Here is a 17,638-nt window from a genome sequence, read left to right on the forward strand (position 1 = left end):
ACTATTTTTTGGCTCTAATTTCGTGATAAAAATTTATTATAATAAACGTTTCATTTGGTTACCCAAGTGGGATAGAATCTTATAAAAGTTATCGAAAAGGAAATTTAATTATATTGAAATGAAACTGTTCCAGGGTTCTGATTCCGATATGAGTGCAGCTGGGAGCAAAAGAGATTTGCGAGGAAGACTTTCTGACATGTTCAGCAGGAAGGGACAAATGTCTCGTAGCAACAGGTACGAATACGTGGCGGTGGATGGGTAGTCAAGTTATAATATAAATATCTCTTAGGGCCTCGAATAAAGTATCATATTGTAACTTGCCAGTGCCAGATATAATCATTTTATAGTCGATCCTATTAAACACCTATGAAACTCGATCAAATACTTTATCAGCTACTACTGAAACAAGTAAACTCGTACAATTTCAGTCGTATAAAACATCATAGAATAGAATTCTATAAATGTTACGACAACAGTTTGTGGCACATTTCCTGTCTCTGTTGCACGCAAAGGTAACTGAGACGAATTGAATTGTATATGTGTTCTCTTAGTAGGTATCGTTTAGCTGATTTGTCTAGTATTTTTTGTGTTTTTAGTTTAGTTTGTTTTTTTTTTTTTTAATTAAATTGTGTACAGTACATAGATAAAAAAATGTATCTATCTATCTGTCAGCAAGGAGCAAAGTCCGGAGCGTCCGGCGAGTGCGATGGCGAGTGTGGGCGCGCGGCCCATGCTGCGGAACGCCAGCGCCGCCGCCCTCGCGCGCGCTTCGCCCTCCAACACGGTAACTTTAGCCCCAACTCACACGCGTTTGTTGTCACGTGTGTCACACCGCGATTTGTACCTAACACTGCTACACATCGGGAAAATTATCCCGTTGATGATTATCAATGTACACTGCTACAGTGTACATTGCGACTAGCTAGCTCCCAATGAGTAATACTGTCACTCAATGGCTGTCTGTTTAAACCCTCACACCGCTCATAGCCACACTATTCTCGTAAATGTGTCATAATACAAGAGCGCAACGGCACGTATGTTCAACATGTTCAAAGAAATTGATACACGACGCAAATAGTATGAGATGAGACACTGCGCCGTATACGGATTTTTTTAACTGTACACTTCCTACGCATATTACGATACACATTGGTACCTACATCTAAACGGAGAGAATAGACGAGCACGCACGCAAAACATAGCATACCTACTTAATTTTAAATATCTTTAGTTTTAGAAGTATAAAGCGTAATAGATTAGATAATATAATGATGTAATTTATCATAATGAGAATAACTTTTCCCCACAGCTAACACCAAACATGCGAGCGGCGAGCGCCACCCCTGCGGCTAAGAGGAAAGGGAAATAAATTATATTCGTGTTTCGCTTTTAATCTAATGTATTTATCCATTTCTATGATTTTTCCACATAGCATGTAATATCACAATACCATACATATCAATTATGTATAACTATCGACGACACGTTAGCACTACACTATATGATGAGTGAAGCGAGAATGTGAAGAGTATTTTATGCACAACATTTGAAAGATCTATAGTGAGCCGACCACGCTCGATAGTTATATAGGTTAGTTGTGTTAGTCACATTATATTCTGTACAGTGACGGCCTAAAGACTCCTATGTCCTACGTCCTTAATTTATCCCTTAGCGACACGAAAGCGGCGCGCCGCGCCGCCTAATTCTTTAACGATGTTTGTAGTTATGTACTTTCAATTTTGTAATAAAACTGTTGATCGAATTCTTTGTCTTATAATTAATTCCTTATGCTACTATTAAATGTTTTGTCCATTATTTAGGAAACAATTTTTCACACAATGAAAACAATATAAAGAAAGAAGAACAATAGAAATACTCTTTGAAAGATAGCCGATTTACTTAAGCACTTTGCGTAAGTTGCAATAATTTACAATGACACAAATGTTCCAAAAACTATTACAAGCAAGGAAGACCCACGAAGCCGTATAATACAAAGTGACATTCAACCTATCCTGTCTGTTGGTTATGGTTGTACATACAATGGACATCGAGATCAATTAAACAAATAACATATAGAACCTGAATAGCTCGGGCATAGTGTCGTGTGAATTTCGCGCGAAAAGATATTTCTTATTACAGACTTCACGGCTCGTACAAGGTGGGAGCAATGAGGCAAAATAGAAGTATTAAATGCAAACAAAATTCCATTAATGTCGGATTTCTGCTAGATATTATGAAATGAAAAATATTATAAATGCGAAACATTTATAGTCCGAGTATTATTATTAGTAGTTATAGCGTAGATAACATTCATATTTGGTTGTACGAACCTCGAGAAAAAATAATTACACAGTTTTGCAAATATCTATAAGACCTTGAAATTCACACATTACTTTTGCCAAAACTAAGCCCACGCAATAAAATCGAATAACTTCTATATCCAAATATTGATAATTACAAAAAAACATTTTTTTTTTTTGTAGTAAAGGGATGAAAACTGCTCTACTATTTTAACGTCAAGTGTGAGCGAGAGGCTCACACCTAACGAAGACAAATGCACTCCAAAATCTTAAGAGCTAGAGATAAACAGATATTATGTATTTTCAATGTCCGGTAATAAGTAGTTATTTACTTTAGTAAGGGTAAACATTTTAGATATATCGGATAGAAGATTTAGTTCATTAAACTTAACGACTTTCCAAAGACAACAATTTAATTAAAAAAAAAAATGACAAAAACAGGAAATATGCATGAAACATTTTTTTTGTAATAAGTATAGAATCGCTTGAAGAAAATGCCAATACTAAATCAGCATCTATATATTATATCGGCGCTATACATATTTGTAAACAAAACAAATTTCTTTTAATTTATTATTTCTTTTAATCGAAATGACCAAGCAAACGCTTATAGCCTATATTGAAAGCGTTAAACTTTTATTATTACAAATTATTCGATTTTTGGAAAGAAAAGTGTGATAAAACGACACGCATATTCCCTATTGCTGGCGTTAATTTGAATAAACAGGTGTATTGTCGCATTGTGGGCTGGGAACGGGCGCTAGATGCGCAGCGTGTGGAGCGCGGGCAGACGGCGCTAGCTCTGGTCCATGAGGTTGTCGACCCCGCCCGCGCCCGCGCCCGCGGAGTCCTTCAGGATGGCCTCGAAGATCGGCTGCAGCTCCGGGAACGTCTTGATTTGCGACACGAACTCCATCAGGTGCGGGTTTTTCTCTGTCCGGGCAAGTTTGACTTTCAAATTTTGAGTCTGATTTTTAGGCCTATACTCGAGCTGTATTGAATTGTTTTTCGATTGATCTAAAAAAATTTGCTATTTTTGTATTTGTTTGATGGGACCCGTTTGCAAAATTTAATGTCTGCCTTTGTTTATTATTATTTTCTAATGAAGAACAATATCAACGTAGCTTAAAACACGTACCTATTTAAATTTTGAAAAAATTTTGGACGCCTATCTTTCATGACGCCAGAGTAAAACGCATGTAATTTCTTAGCTACAAATAATAAGTGATTACATACCAGCCTCGGGGATCTGCAGCAGGGCGGCGGTGGCCCGCAACGCAGATCGTTTCAGTTCGTCTTGTTTCTCATACTCTTGCTTCACGGAGTTCGCTTTCACTTTCATTGTGCATGTCACCTTCAGCGGCTCCACCAAACTTTCTAGCCCTGAAAATTAATATGAACATAGTTTACAGATATTATCGTGTGCGGTGTGATGGATGTCGTACAAGGCGATTAAGGGCAGTATAAGTTTGTAAGTTTGTCAGCCGACAGGCAACAAGAGCATTCCCAAAGAAAGTTGATGTCTGAAAAAAATCTGATGAATTTACACTTGACTTGTCTTCATAATAGGAATATTCACATAAAATTCAAAATCTTTGCACAATGGAAATAAATCATTCTATAAATCATAATTTAATTAATTAATTTGTAATATGCAAAATATATCGAAAATGATATGTGAAGATTATGTACCAAGTTTGAATAATACTGTAATTGTGTACTCACTCTGCAGCACGACGGCGGGACACAGCTGCGCCAGCCTGGCGCACATGAGGTAGGTGAGCATCTTGATGTCGTAGTGGTCGCGCAGCCCGTCCTCCACGTGCCGCAGGAACTCGAACACGTCGAGGCGGTCGAGGCAGCTCCCCAGCAACGTGTACATGCACTCGAACGCCGCCTTGCGGAGGTCCAGGCCGTCGTCCACAGAGTGCTTGAACGGACCCATTTCCACTTCGCGGATCAGCTCTTTCTGGAGATAGTTCGCTTTGTGTTTACAATCACTCTGACTCGAGTGGAAGGTAAATTTTGTAGTGGTCATGTTTCCTTATTTCTCTTGTTTTTTCAGTTTCATACAGACCCCAGAGGCCCACTCCGCACCTCTTATGCCCACAATTTCCCAGAGTGAAGGCTTTTGAAATACGAGTTGTTATCAAGTCAAGTCAGTCAATATTTTCCATGTGTCAAAAGCAAAAAATTATATTGGGCTTATATGACATTGTGGAGAAGTGACGTCACAAATCTTAAAGTTAAAAATCCGTTTCAACTGACTGAATTTCTATTTTGGTTACTAAGCGAAGGTTCTTATATAGAGAAATACCCAGCTTGCTGAGTTAGTCGCCTAGTGATCACGGACCTTGGTAACAAGGTCCGAAACGTCTGGGAAATAAAAAAGGTATGTGGCATGTGCGCGTTCCCAACTGAAATCTCTGGACCGATTGTTATGTAATTTGGATTTTTGAATTGGAAAATTACACGGATAGAATATAACCTGGACTACACGAATACAACACAGGGTACTTTTTATTCCGAAATTCCCACGGGAGCGAAGCCCCGGGGCACATCTAGTAATATATAATTATGCAACGCGAAAGTTTAAGAGTAGTTATAGTCAGACGACTACCCTACTGGACCGTAGATAAAAAGAAAAGTAAACTCTGTGGACAATTACCTTGACCTTGGTCTCGCTGTAGATGGTGGGCAGCACCAGCGGCAGCAGGTCGCGCACGAGCGAGGGCTTGTTGTGCGCGGCGGAGTTGAACGCGACCAGCGCCACGCGGCGCACGCCCAGCTCCGCGTCGCGCAGCGGCACCAGCAGCTCCGACATGCAGCCGCGCAGCAGCGGGTCTATTGCTTGTGGCTGCGCATACATACGTTTCCATTTTACAAACTCCTATTTACTTTCATTAATATTCCGTATTAAACATACAATGTACATATACGGAGATCAAATTTTGACTGGCATGAAAATCATAATAATATCAAAAAATAATAATGAAATAGTACAAAAAATTTAAATGAACAAAAATTATTACATCGTCCGATGTACAATTTTCCGCGTCTGATATAACTTTCACAATATCCCTACTAGATATGGAATAAACAACTTAAAAACGTCGATTGTGCAATTTGGTTAGATATCTATCGAAATTAATTACAATACATATATAACAGTTTTTCTATACAGGCGACAGAATATCAATGCTGTTAACGGTATACATAAACGATATGTAAAATTATACGCATAGTAGTTAGTTACTGACCTGGTCAGATATAGTAAATTTCACGGCAGTAACGGCAGTGGTTCTGGTAAGCGGCTCCGGGGACTTGAGGAATTCCTTCAGTTGAGGCAGCAATTCTTGTGGTTCTAATAGACATAATTTACCTAAACATTCAGCAACCTGGAACAGACACTACTTTTAGTACACACGTTTATTTTTGTACTTTTTTTATATACATGTACTATTGTAACAGCTATTAAGATACTTGAATAAAGATTTTATTTATTTAGTCCTAAAATATATAAATTCATGCATTACAAATAGAATGGTCAAGATTATTTGATAAACACGAAATTTTTGCGGGGGGAACGGTTACATGAATGAAATTTAAAATGTTACTTACTACATTACGAGATCCTTCCTCCGCACATTGGCAGTGTTTCGACAGCTGCAACCAAATTTCTCTTATAAAAGGCATCAATGCTTCCACGCCTTCTGGTGTACAAGATTCGCACGTTATTATCTGGAAAAAAAAATAGTCACGAATCAGAATATAGGAAATAAACTTATTTCATTATAGCACATCAAGACACAAGGGTGTTATTATTATATACAACGCGGGATTTTCGGGTGACGAGAATGCGAGAAGCGGAGCACGCGACATTAAAGTCGAGTAATTAATATAAATTCACTCGTTTTTCAATACAATTGAAGTTGACAAATATGACGTAAAATAGCAAGTGTTGAAAATTGTAGTAGCTCCGAATTAGGATTATACTGCAATTTTTTCGCAACAATGATGAAACTGAAGTCATTCAAAGTAATCATGTTAGGTAAGAGTTCGACATTAGGGTTTCTCAAATCGATTGACCTTACAAACTTTTTAGTCGCAAACTAAAAAGTTTATAAATTTTATATTTATACGATTACGTTGTGTGAATAAAATAATAAATAAAAAAGGTACCTCTCTCAAGGAATGTAACAGCAAATATTGCCGTTTCGGTTGCGCTTCAATCTCGGTGAGTATGAACGGCAGGAACTCGGGCAAGTTGCCCACAGCCACCGACCCCAGCGCGTAGCTGGCGGCCGACTTCACCTCCTCCGACGACGGCGTAAACGACTCCAGGAGGACCTCCTTCAGGTTCGGGATCGAGCTCAGGTCCCTGAGGGCAATGGTCAAATGATTTTTACTGTTTTACATTTCTAATTTAGGTAACTGAAAGGATTTAAGATCTGGGTGTGAGGGTGGAGACTGAATATATGTATATTCAACAATTATTGTTTCATCAAAATACGTGTGATTTTGAATGATTGATCCACAACCAAACTACCCTATTTGAAATATTATATTAGTAGAAAGCAAGATGATATCTCTATCAATACGCGGTAATATTAACATGTTAATATAATAACATATTATTTAATTCTTATAGATACATACACATTATCACGCCTTTGTTCCATACACATTGCCATACATTTGCCACATACACGCACAGACTACGGATTTATTGTAAATGAGCTAGTTTCAGCCAGGTAAACATACAAAAATAACTCACAGATGCCTCCCAATCTCAGCCAAAGCCAGCAGCGCGAACATGTGGGTCGCGTCGTTGGGCGGACGCGCGGCGTCCCTCAGGAACTCCCGCACCACGTCCAGAGCGTCTTCACCACCAGACACTACCACGGCCGCCACGCATTTCGCCAGGGAGTGGAACGCCTGCGTAAGATCACAACATAAAGAAAATGTACTACGATAAGATTCACATTGTAGACCCTAGGTCTCGTCTTTGCTTTCCGACAGGCTAGATTGAATTCAAATGTATTCGTAAATAAAAAATCTTGAAAATGTAATTTTTAGCAAATATTTTTATATTAGTTAGAGAGGTCTTAGTTCAAATGAGTTCCTAGGATGCGTGACATAAATTGAGGCGGTTAATATTACTGAATCTTGAAATTTTATTTATTCATCAATCCATACACAATTTTCATTACATGAATATTGCCTACTAGCTGCGCTCCGGGTTTTGCTACCGTGGGAATTTCCAGATAAAAAGCACCCTATGTGATTCCAGGTTATGTTCTACACATACATTTTCGCATTTATGATATCAGTAGGATTTGAATAAATATATATTTTTTACTTTACACTTGCAAAAAAGGGATTCCAACTAAATCACAAGTTTACATTGCTATAATATAAATAAAGCAGTAACCTGCTTGATGTGATGAGCGGTGGCGTTGTGTTCCTGCATGCGGTGCACGGGCGCGACCAGCAGCGCCAGCAGCTGTCGCCGCGAACACCCGGCCACGTCCGCCTCCACCAGCGCGCTCAGCACCTCCAGCATGGCCTTCAGGGCCCCGCCTACCAACATATTGCTTTAGTCTATTGGCTATTTGATCTGGTAAAAAATAAAATGCATATACGTTTTTAATAAACTAGTACAAAGAAAGAGAAAAGAAATTATTTGCAGAAAACAAAAATCAAAGCCTACATGTTTTACCGACTTAACTGTTTTACAGTTTGCCAAACTTTGCATTGCTCGTTTTTCATGGCGGTAAATAAAAGCACTCATACTAACTACGCAATGTTCACTCATTCGTGTCGGCATGTGTCTGACTTCAGCGACAGTGTGGAGCTGGCGTAAAGTTGGTCGAATATTCACCTTGTAGCAGCGGGGACTTGGCCAGCGCCAGAATGTTGGGTGTGAGCGCATGCCGCACTTCAGGCGTCAGCGCTTGCGGCAAGTGGAGACACGCGTCGCGCACTAGTGTTAGAGCAGTTTGAGCGCAATGCAAGTCTGATTCGCTCACCAACGGCGGCACTTCCATAAGCACCTGTCAAATATAGCGATATTCATATAAAATTTTCTAATTTGAGCTGTAAAATGATTCGTATAAAAAACAATAACACATTTACAGGTACTAAAATATTTGAGGTTTCCTAGAAATTAAAATACCTTGCTCAGAAGTTCTACGCTGATGGCGTTACTGTAGTTTTGAACCAGGGTGTCCAAAAGGACGAGGGTAGACAGTTTCAATGCTCTTTGATTCTTTCTCAAGAAGGATCCCAAGATAGGCACTGCATCAGACTGAAATAAATTTGGATCATATAAAAACCTTTCACAAAAATGTATTCAAAGATACGTTACGTTTTGATATTTACGTTATTTGAACACAAATATTAAATATTAGCTATAAGAGAAACATGGTATAGTCAAACATGCAACTTCATACTTCATGTAACACATATTTTTATTTTTGAAACTTAGTATTTTTAAAATGGTACCAAAATCGGACTCAGGTCGATCCGCAGCGGCGACGACGCGATCTTAGTCAAAGCTTTTACAGTAGTGAGGCGGGTGATTTCGTTGCGCAGGCGTTCCAAAAATATTGGCAGGCACACGGGAAGCTCATCCTGCAATTAAATACACGATTCATATGTCATTTCTGATCAAGTACAGAATGATGTATGATCAACTAGAGACAAAAAAACATTCGACAGACTTTATACCTGCAATTTTAAATAAATTGCAGGTATATACTTTATGCGCACCGTGATATAGTACAATATTACGTCTTTACTCCTTATAGGATAGACAAAACCAACAGACCCGAAGACCGGTGGAAATAAGATCACATGGTGACAGGTTATATAGTCCTTTTCCAACCGGCACTTTCTATATAGATAGTTGAACTCTTCATTGCACCATTTACAAAAGAGACAAAAGTTTCCATCCGAACATACATTGCAAGTTCAATGAAGGCAAGGAATTGAGTGTAAACCAAACCTGACCTGCAGATAGTCCCCGAAGTGGCACACGAGCTGGCCGCACGCGGCGATGGCGCGCTCCTTGACCTCCTGGTCCATGTCGGCGGCGCGCAGCCGCACCAGCGTGCACTGGTACATTGCCGGCACGAACGCCTGCAGCTCCTCCGGCGGCGGCTCCACTCCCGACAGCTCCTCGCCCTCCATGTTCTCTAAATTCTCTGTCACAATAAACATAGATACATATTTATGACACACACTATACAAAATAAAAGATATGACAAAAAAATGAATAGTTAAAAAGATTTTTAATGCGAAACTGAGTTTCATCGGTTCGGCCATTTATTTAGCAAAAAAAATTGGAATATATTTAATTATTGCAAAATAAGTGGAATATATCATCTTTAAATTTTATTTAATTATTATTTGGATCGATAAATAAAAAAGTGAAATAAGAACATACAATATCATAACAAGTCTAGCGTGTCTGATTACTAAGATCGCAGAAGACACTGGCCTACGTTTTGCGACTGATGAAAAAAGTGTGAAAACGCAAAAATGAAAGAAAAAGATAGAAAGACTAGCGTTTGTATGACTGACCTAACGGGCGCATGACCTTGACCAGCGTCTGCAGAACCCTGAGCGCCTCGGCGGTGACCTTGTAGAAGGGGTCGTGCACGCAGGCGAGCACGGCCGGCAGCAGCGCGCGCACGTGCGGCTTCATGGCGGAGCTCTCGTGCCCGCGCACGAGGCACACGATGAACACGAGCGTCTCTATCTTCATTGATGATGCGGTGCTCTTGTCGCTGTGGAAGATAGAAATCACTAGTTATTGCCCGCAGCTCCATCCGTCGTTAATTATACCTATATCAAATTTATCCAAATCGGCCCGGCGGATTTACCGTGAAAGCGTGACAGAGTGGCAGAAAGACAGATAAACTTTCATATTTAAGAATATAGTACAAATAGTATGAAAGTATGCATTATTAAAAATAAATTGCTGCAACATGATGAAAACTGTCGTTATGGTTTGCTCGCATATTTGCAAACAACATGTGTTTGGGTGTCGCATGCGTAATCGATGGGGTTAAAATATCTGCGGGATAAAAATACTTGATCAAAACTTGGAAATGATGCAGACGCAGACAGCCGGGCGCGGCCGCCAGCAGCTCAGTGCCCGCTGTATACTCACGTCAGCTTGGGAGTGAGCGCGCGGATGACGCGGGCCGCGTGGTCACGCAGACAGCCGGGCGCGGCCGCCAGCAGCTCACGCAGCAGCGCCAGCGCGCAGCCGCGGGCGCGGACGCTGCGTCCCCGGATCACTGCCAACGCCCCGCGCACCACATGCCCCACCTGATATCATTAAATTCAATTTAAAATTATGTTTATTCCGCAAACTTCTGCACTAGAAAAAGTCACACGCTCACATTATATATAAATCGACGAAGAACTTGTGTTACATAATTTACGGCAATCGCAGTTATTTTTATTATTGTGTATTTGTACATAAATTCATCGTAATCAGCAGCAATCAGCAGCAATTCTCTTGTCCGGATCAAAGTGAGCATACCCGCTGCAGCAGTAACGCCTGCGGAGAGTTGTCAGTGGGAGCGATCGTCATCTGCAGAGCTGGGGGCGGCCGCGTCGCTCTCAGCAGCGCCGTGTAGGCGCTCAGAATGTCGCATTTCACGTTCTCTTCACGTTCTAAAATTACCCACATCATTAGATACATAGCCATTTATGGTAATGATGCAAACAAAGACATAGGAAACACAAAAACAATGAGCTGGTGTAAATAATGAGATAAGAAAATTTTCATACAATTTCCAGCCTATTTAATACAAAACTGCAAAATCGCCGTTGTAAAACCAGGCACACAGTGAGGGGCAAAAAATATTCGGGACAAAGTGCCAAATATTTAAATATTTAGCACTTTGTAATATTTATATATAATTAAATATTTACGCATATTTAAATATTTAGCACTTAGCAACACTAACGGGACACCGTTTCAATGTAAGTAAATGTTTTTGCAAAAAAAAATGTCTTTATCTTTCTTCTCATATATTTCTAATACGCGTTTCTCTTTCCGCGTGTGCAAACCATTAACAGAGAATACACAAGTTAAAGTACTCAAATAGATTGATTTCGATACAAGAAAATATAATTAACCCGTCGCCTACAACAGGCCACCGGATAATTGTTTGTATATTGTGTTTCGATTCATTGCGATCGAGAGACTAAAGTAAGATTACATAATGTAGTATATAGCAAAATACAAGCGCGATAGTGGAGACCATTGTGGGGTATATACCTTTGAATCTCGCGATGAGAGCGGGCGACACAGTGACGTACATCTCAGCGAGCAACTCGTGGCGAGTCGATATTACAGACTCCAGGCATTTGGCAGCTGCACGACGCACCTACGACAACATTATAAAGGTTGTTTACAATATACTACTTCTACTCTCTTAGTTTACTAATCCATACTTCCAATGCGAAAAGATATAAGTACTGTCCGCGAAGCCACGGGCAAAAACTAACTCATACCTTCATACTATTCATACTAATATTATAAATGGGTGGTTCTCACAAAGTAATGTTGTTTCGAATTTCTGTATACAAGTGAATGTGTGCCCAGTAAGTTAACTTTGAAGAAGAACATCTATCTTCTATGATTATCTAAGTGTATGATGAGACAGTTATTAGGATAAATTGTGGATGGTTGCTTAGTATAATGGGACGTCGATTAGTAGACGTAACTAGTTGTGACGTACGTTTCAGTGTGGGATGGAGCACAGAACCTTGCCTTGGATAAGCAGAGTTGAATTCCCTTGCCGCGAGTGATAGCAACAACCTTAACCGTTCCTGTCTGGAAGTTAGGGTCTGCTATGTTATTATTATTTTGAAACTTCCCTTCAGTACCTATATTTTCACCTGAATTTGTGGCTAGTTACCTTCCAAGACATGTCATCGTCGTCGGAGTACTCCTCGGAGTCGGAGTCGGGCTCGGCCTCGGGCGCCAACGTCTCGTCCTCCATCTGCTCGTCCTCTCCGCCGCCCTCCTCCTCCTCGTCCTCGTAGTTGTAGTTCGGGTCGTATGTGATCATCTTCAGGCACAGCTCAATTATCTGAACAGATAATATACAAATATTATACTGAAGTGAAATAACCATTGTAGTACCTCGGTTCTAACAAGAAAGGACTTAGTAGCCAGTGATGTAGCGTTTTAGGTCTTGTCATCGACATACAAAAATTTAACACTACCGTAGGGATATGCGGCTGCACTTCTTTAGGACACTTGAGAACGAAAGCCTCGAGCGCCTGCAAGCAATGTTCCCTCAGTTCCTCATCAGCATCGGTGGAATGCTCCAGAACTTGCGGAGCCACGCGCCACAACTGTTCGCCGAATCTGTGCCCGGCTTGGCGACTACAACAAAAATATTTGGCCGTTTATAATATGAAACAATATACGTCCAAAACACCTCTATGACAACGCTATTAAAAGATATGACCAAGTTGCATATTTTGCAATTTCACAAGGAAATAAAAACCTCAAAAGGTAACAAGTGAGGGGTTACAATACTGATATTATTATTTCCGAATAGCTTTTTTCCATACAACACAAACTAGGACTAAATATCGAGAGGTAAGCCATCAATTCATTCCTAGACAATATTGTCAGCTTCGTGACTTCCAATACTGATAAAGTAAAAATATGTTAACTGTGAATATATAAAATAAAAACGTGACTGATTTTTTATAGTCTAAGTGAACTAAATTTTTTAAAATAAAGAATTAGAGATTTGAATTTGTATAAATTTTAAGTTCATTTTCGATTTTTAGTCAGATTTTATACTAAGCAGACAAGAAAGAGTAAATTCTACATTAAACTGTTTCCAAATCATGTAACTATATGTATTATTAATCATGTAAAAATATCTATTATTTATTATGATCTTACCACACAGCTGCAATGCATTGAATATGTGTACGGCTGACGCTTGCCGATGTGGATGAACCCAAGCCTTCCAGCAGATGGTCAATGAGTTTATTGTACAGGGATGAGTTACACGACATGACCAAGTGGGACAGCGCAACAATGGTACGTTTGCGGACAGCCTGCATACACATAACATACATATTATTGCTTATTCATTTTACTTTTGGTAAACACAAAAAAATATTAAGGTACATGTTCTGATTCCCACATTGTAATATCGTATTATTCAGGGTCATTATAAAAACCATGGAGGTTTTCTTTAAAAATCTGCTATGATAATAAGTGAAGTTAGTCTAAGTTCTATGAGTAGCGAAACAATTTCCTATTATTAAGACACCGAAGAGCAAATTTTAATAGTAATTAATGAACGAAAATTTATTGAACTTAATTAAATGGCTATAATTAGTTAAATTCAATACCTGACGAGGAGAAGCTAGCTGTGGTAACAGAGAATTCAGCAACATAGTATGGAAAGATATCAAGAGGCCACCAAATCTGCTCAGCAAATCAGCAAGAATGTCCAAAGCTTCTAGTTGTACAGAAACATCTTCTTGCTGAAATATATCAATAAAAATACAGTATTTCGTTTATCCTTATATATTCTATAATCTCCAACAAAGTTCATTTCCTTTATTTTCGGATATACATTCTTAGATTTTATATTTATTTCATATAACATGGAAAATGTTCCTTTAAATTCATTTGCACAACTTTCACTTTATACAATGTGTTTGGTCAATGGTATATAAAGTTGAAAATGGTAGATAGGGTATCGTATCCACATTCTCAGAAAAATATTTCCATGTGGAAAAAAAATCACAATAGGGAGTTAATTAAGATTTTAGATTATGCAATGGTAATGGTAAAATTAGTGCAGTGCCAACCCTGGAACAGCTGATTTCATTCATCTGTACAACTTATTGTTCATTGGCCTCAGTACCAAGATTGGTGCAAATTATGATGATGAAAATTCAAAACAAGGCTTTTATGCCTAAGATCTTTGAGTCTCTGAGAGGACAATATTATTGTTTTAATTATGAAATATCATGCAAAATCGCTTTTACGGAACTGTCTCTATTGGAAATGTAAGAAAAGCAATAATAAGAAATTTTATCTTATTGACAATTGAAGCAATTCAACTTTTAAAATTATTACAAAGTAAACAATTAGGTACAATTTACTTCCGTAAATTCTCTTCTGCGAATCTGATCTTTAAAATAACGTGTACCCTGTGTGAATGTGAAAGAAATAGGATAGAAAGATATGGATGGAATTAAATATTGCCTATTATTTTTAGTGTCGATTTCATGGTTCTGGATGATTTATTATTAACCTACTCATAAAAAGGTTTGATGTGAAATCTTTGTAGTTTGTTGTTTACATTTTTCAATTAATGAAATAAATCATTATTGATGTTAATAATTTAAAAGAAAATCTTAAGTATCATGATGTATGGTATGGTATGAGTACTTGTATTTATTTATTTTACTATTACTTGTTCACACGGTGCTGCATTTTAGAGTAATCTCGAAAAGTGGTTTAAGCAATGATGGTCTAACAACATACAGTGCGAAGAGTAAAAGAAAAAGTATGCAAGTCAACTCTGACGCGGCTGGGGAAGAAACACTTGTGTGTTTCTTCCCCAGCAGCATATAGATGCTGCTGTACAATTAAATTACTACAAAATTATATAAATATATGAACACTGTAAGCTCCATCTTATGCATCTGTCTGTATGATGCAAAAAACTCATCATCATCTCTATCATATAAGTATCTCTATCATGTTCCTATTCAAACAAAACAAACTTTATTTGTATTTAACCAATTAGAAGTTAATTCTAAATTAGTCTCAAAAAATATAACAATGCATAAAACCTTTTCAATAGCACTGCTTAATCTGCCTGTGATCTTCTTGCACACATTAGCAGCTAAAGTGTTTGAGCCTAATGGAAGTTCAGAGATCACAGTCTTTAGGCCTATGCTGCTGATATCGCGCAGTTGCTCTGTGTCAGAGAGCATGTTGGCGCAAAGAGTCTCCACAATACTCTCCACTTGAAATTCTTTTACTTTGTTCACTAAAGGGCCAAGGCTGAAATTAAAAAGTAGATTTAAGTAGTTTTAGAAGAAAAGAGAATATTTTCAATATAAATTTCTAAAAGTAATAAAACAACAGAGAAAACTAAATCAAAAACAAGTGTGACCTGTATTGTTTCAATAAACACTTTTTGCACATTAGTGCAGATAAGATAACATACTGAAACTTGTGTGAAAAAAATCTCTAATGTGATGGATTTGTATCACAGTTGGTTGGTGATGACCACTAATAGAAAAAAATTAAAATGCATATTCTATTAAATAAGAAACAACAGTAGTCTTAACCAAACTGGCATGGACAACTATTGTCTAAATATTGGGGAGTCCACATCTAAAGCATTTTTGAAGAAGGGTACACGAATGTATCGCGAATGGCTTCGCGATGCTAATCGCGTAAACTATTTATAATGTGGGCTCACCATTATAAGCAGTTGGGTTATTTTAACACAATTTTTGAAATTACCATTTCACAGCTAAATTTTGCACTTCTCCATTCTTATCTTCGAGCAGACGAAGAAGCATCTTTACGACCTTTCTTTCAGAATCATCATCAAGCTTTATGCTGTCTTTTTGTAACTCAGTCATCAAATCATTAGTAGCCATAAACCTAAAATCTTTATCGTTCGATGTCATCTGAAATAATTACAAAATATTATTATCATAACAATAAATTTACGCAAATAATGGTAATATTTTTTTTTTCAAAAGACGTTTTCAGCAAGAACGCCGGTATACGGTACCTTCTCAAGAAGATTGGCTATTTGATATGATACACTAGCCATTTTAAGAAATTTAGAAACTTCGGAAACTTGAACCAATAATAACTGCAGTAGTCAACTAAAAACTAAACAATTTATGTGAAAAACAATCTGCGAAGGAACATCTGAATAGATATTCCACTGATAAACCTCCAATACAATGACGAATGACGATGATATTATGATGACCAAAAATCTTCCTCGTTTTCCCCAAAGTGACAGCCATGACAGATAACAAAACCATAAACAATATAAAATTATTCAACCGCAAGCAACGCCACACTGCGCAAGTTGCGCAACATGCCGTTCTGCAGGCTCTTGCATGACCTGCAATCTGTACCGTTTATTTTTTTAAGCATTTCTTATTTTTATATTTGTAACGAAACATAAGATATGACCATATTTAACAAAGTCTAATCATAAAGCTAGGTAATATTAGTAATTGCCATGGAACTATTTGATATTGTTAACTTGTTCACCGACAACCGACCTCTGTCTCTTTTTATATGCATTGCGAGATATGTACATACAAGTCAAAGATATTGGATCTATCCACAATCTTTGATGTAAGTAATTATATTCATCGTTATCATCACATACATATCAGAGGTTGGACTACCAATGACAGGAATAGTAATACATGTAGGAGTACTTACTAAATACATGCTTTGGATCAAACGCACCTGCGTACCTATTTGCTTTAAGGGCGTAGTAGTTACTGGCTCCAGTCATGCATGAACTGACGTGAAAGTCGTTTGTAGTCGTCTAGTAGTTTGTAGCTTTGGTAAATATCATTTAATTTAGAATATGACGTGAAAAAGTGCCTGTGAAGGCCTAATTTCTGAATAAATGTTTTGATTTTGATTTTGAAGGCAAAATGGGATGTCACTAATGGCCGCTTTTTTGCTGTTACCATGAATTTAGTAAGTACTTCTAAGTATGTTCCCAGCTGTTACCATGGATTTCATAAGTACTTCGTACCTACTAATAGGGAGTATTACTGCGCATTTATCCCGCCAGAGTGCAGCATTCTATAGTAGGTAAACAAAAGCATTGCAAAAAACGTTTCCATCAACTTCGGGTTAAAGAAATCTTTATTCTCATAAGAAAACATTCACTTAGATGAGAACTTTGAATCTATGGCTTAAACTAAAAAAGGATTTACAATGTTGTCGTTGCGCGCAAGATACAGTATTTTTTATACCTACATTCTATAAAATAAACTAATAAGCAAGTTAACTTTAATACAAAATAAGTAGGGTAGTAAGGCAATCATCACAACCGGCGGCTCACTAAACACTGGTACGCAGCGATGTATTGTGTTCGTGTTGTTACAAAGATAAGCGCAACTAGATATGACTAGCGCGGAGTTATTTAGTTGTTACGATAAGAGTCTCAGCATGTTATTATGGTATTTACTATTTTTGTAATTTATTTTTGCTTTTTTATATATTTTATTACGTAAATATATTAAGTATTGGTTAATATTTTAGA

General features: G+C 38.0%; 2 protein-coding genes across 5 annotated transcripts in view; one reads left to right on the forward strand and one right to left on the reverse strand.

Annotated features, from left to right (window-relative positions):
• The window catches only part of LOC128679771 (uncharacterized protein), a 20,817-nt gene extending 19,055 nt beyond the window's left edge, over window positions 1-1,762 (forward strand). For all 4 annotated transcript variants that reach the window (XM_053762214.2, XM_053762222.2, XM_053762230.2 and 1 more), the window contains 3 exons: window positions 134-234; window positions 673-784; window positions 1,310-1,762. In XM_053762214.2, the coding sequence (XP_053618189.1) occupies window positions 134-234; window positions 673-784; window positions 1,310-1,369 (273 nt within the window). In that variant the 3' untranslated portion in view covers window positions 1,370-1,762. The remainder of the gene's footprint in view (window positions 1-133; window positions 235-672; window positions 785-1,309) is intronic.
• Cand1 (Cullin-associated and neddylation-dissociated 1) lies at window positions 1,382-16,369 on the reverse strand. Its single transcript, XM_053762242.2, has 24 exons — window positions 16,127-16,369; window positions 15,850-16,019; window positions 15,168-15,381; window positions 13,710-13,844; window positions 13,252-13,409; window positions 12,555-12,717; window positions 12,245-12,418; window positions 11,602-11,710; window positions 10,858-10,991; window positions 10,480-10,640; window positions 9,888-10,093; window positions 9,315-9,508; window positions 8,808-8,936; window positions 8,479-8,610; window positions 8,185-8,356; window positions 7,735-7,883; window positions 7,078-7,238; window positions 6,483-6,681; window positions 5,922-6,041; window positions 5,561-5,698; window positions 4,969-5,157; window positions 4,026-4,269; window positions 3,537-3,683; window positions 1,382-3,233 (listed from the first exon to the last, which is right to left on the reverse strand). Exons 1-24 carry the CDS (start codon window positions 16,166-16,168, stop codon window positions 3,097-3,099), a joined length of 3,777 nt encoding a protein of 1,258 aa, XP_053618217.1. The 5' UTR covers window positions 16,169-16,369; the 3' UTR covers window positions 1,382-3,096.
• Between the last annotated feature and the right edge of the window lie 1,269 nt (window positions 16,370-17,638).

Source organism: Plodia interpunctella, chromosome 2 (genome assembly GCF_027563975.2).
Source record: "Plodia interpunctella isolate USDA-ARS_2022_Savannah chromosome 2, ilPloInte3.2, whole genome shotgun sequence".
Taxonomy (NCBI): Eukaryota; Metazoa; Arthropoda; class Insecta; order Lepidoptera; family Pyralidae; genus Plodia; species Plodia interpunctella.

What these genes read in the sequence shown, in the direction of transcription:
- Cand1 (XM_053762242.2), bottom strand. Translation starts at nt 16,168, where the DNA reads ATGGCTAGTGTATCATATCAAATAGCCAATCTTCTTGAGAAG. An exon ending in AGCTAGCTTCTCCTCGTCAG is followed by an intron (nt 13,410 to 13,709) that starts GTATTGAATTTA and finishes ATGTGTATGCAG; the next exon opens with GCTGTCCGCAAACGTACCAT. An exon ending in TGCAGCCGCATATCCCTACG is followed by an intron (nt 12,419 to 12,554) that starts GTAGTGTTAAAT and finishes TTATCTGTTCAG; the next exon opens with ATAATTGAGCTGTGCCTGAA.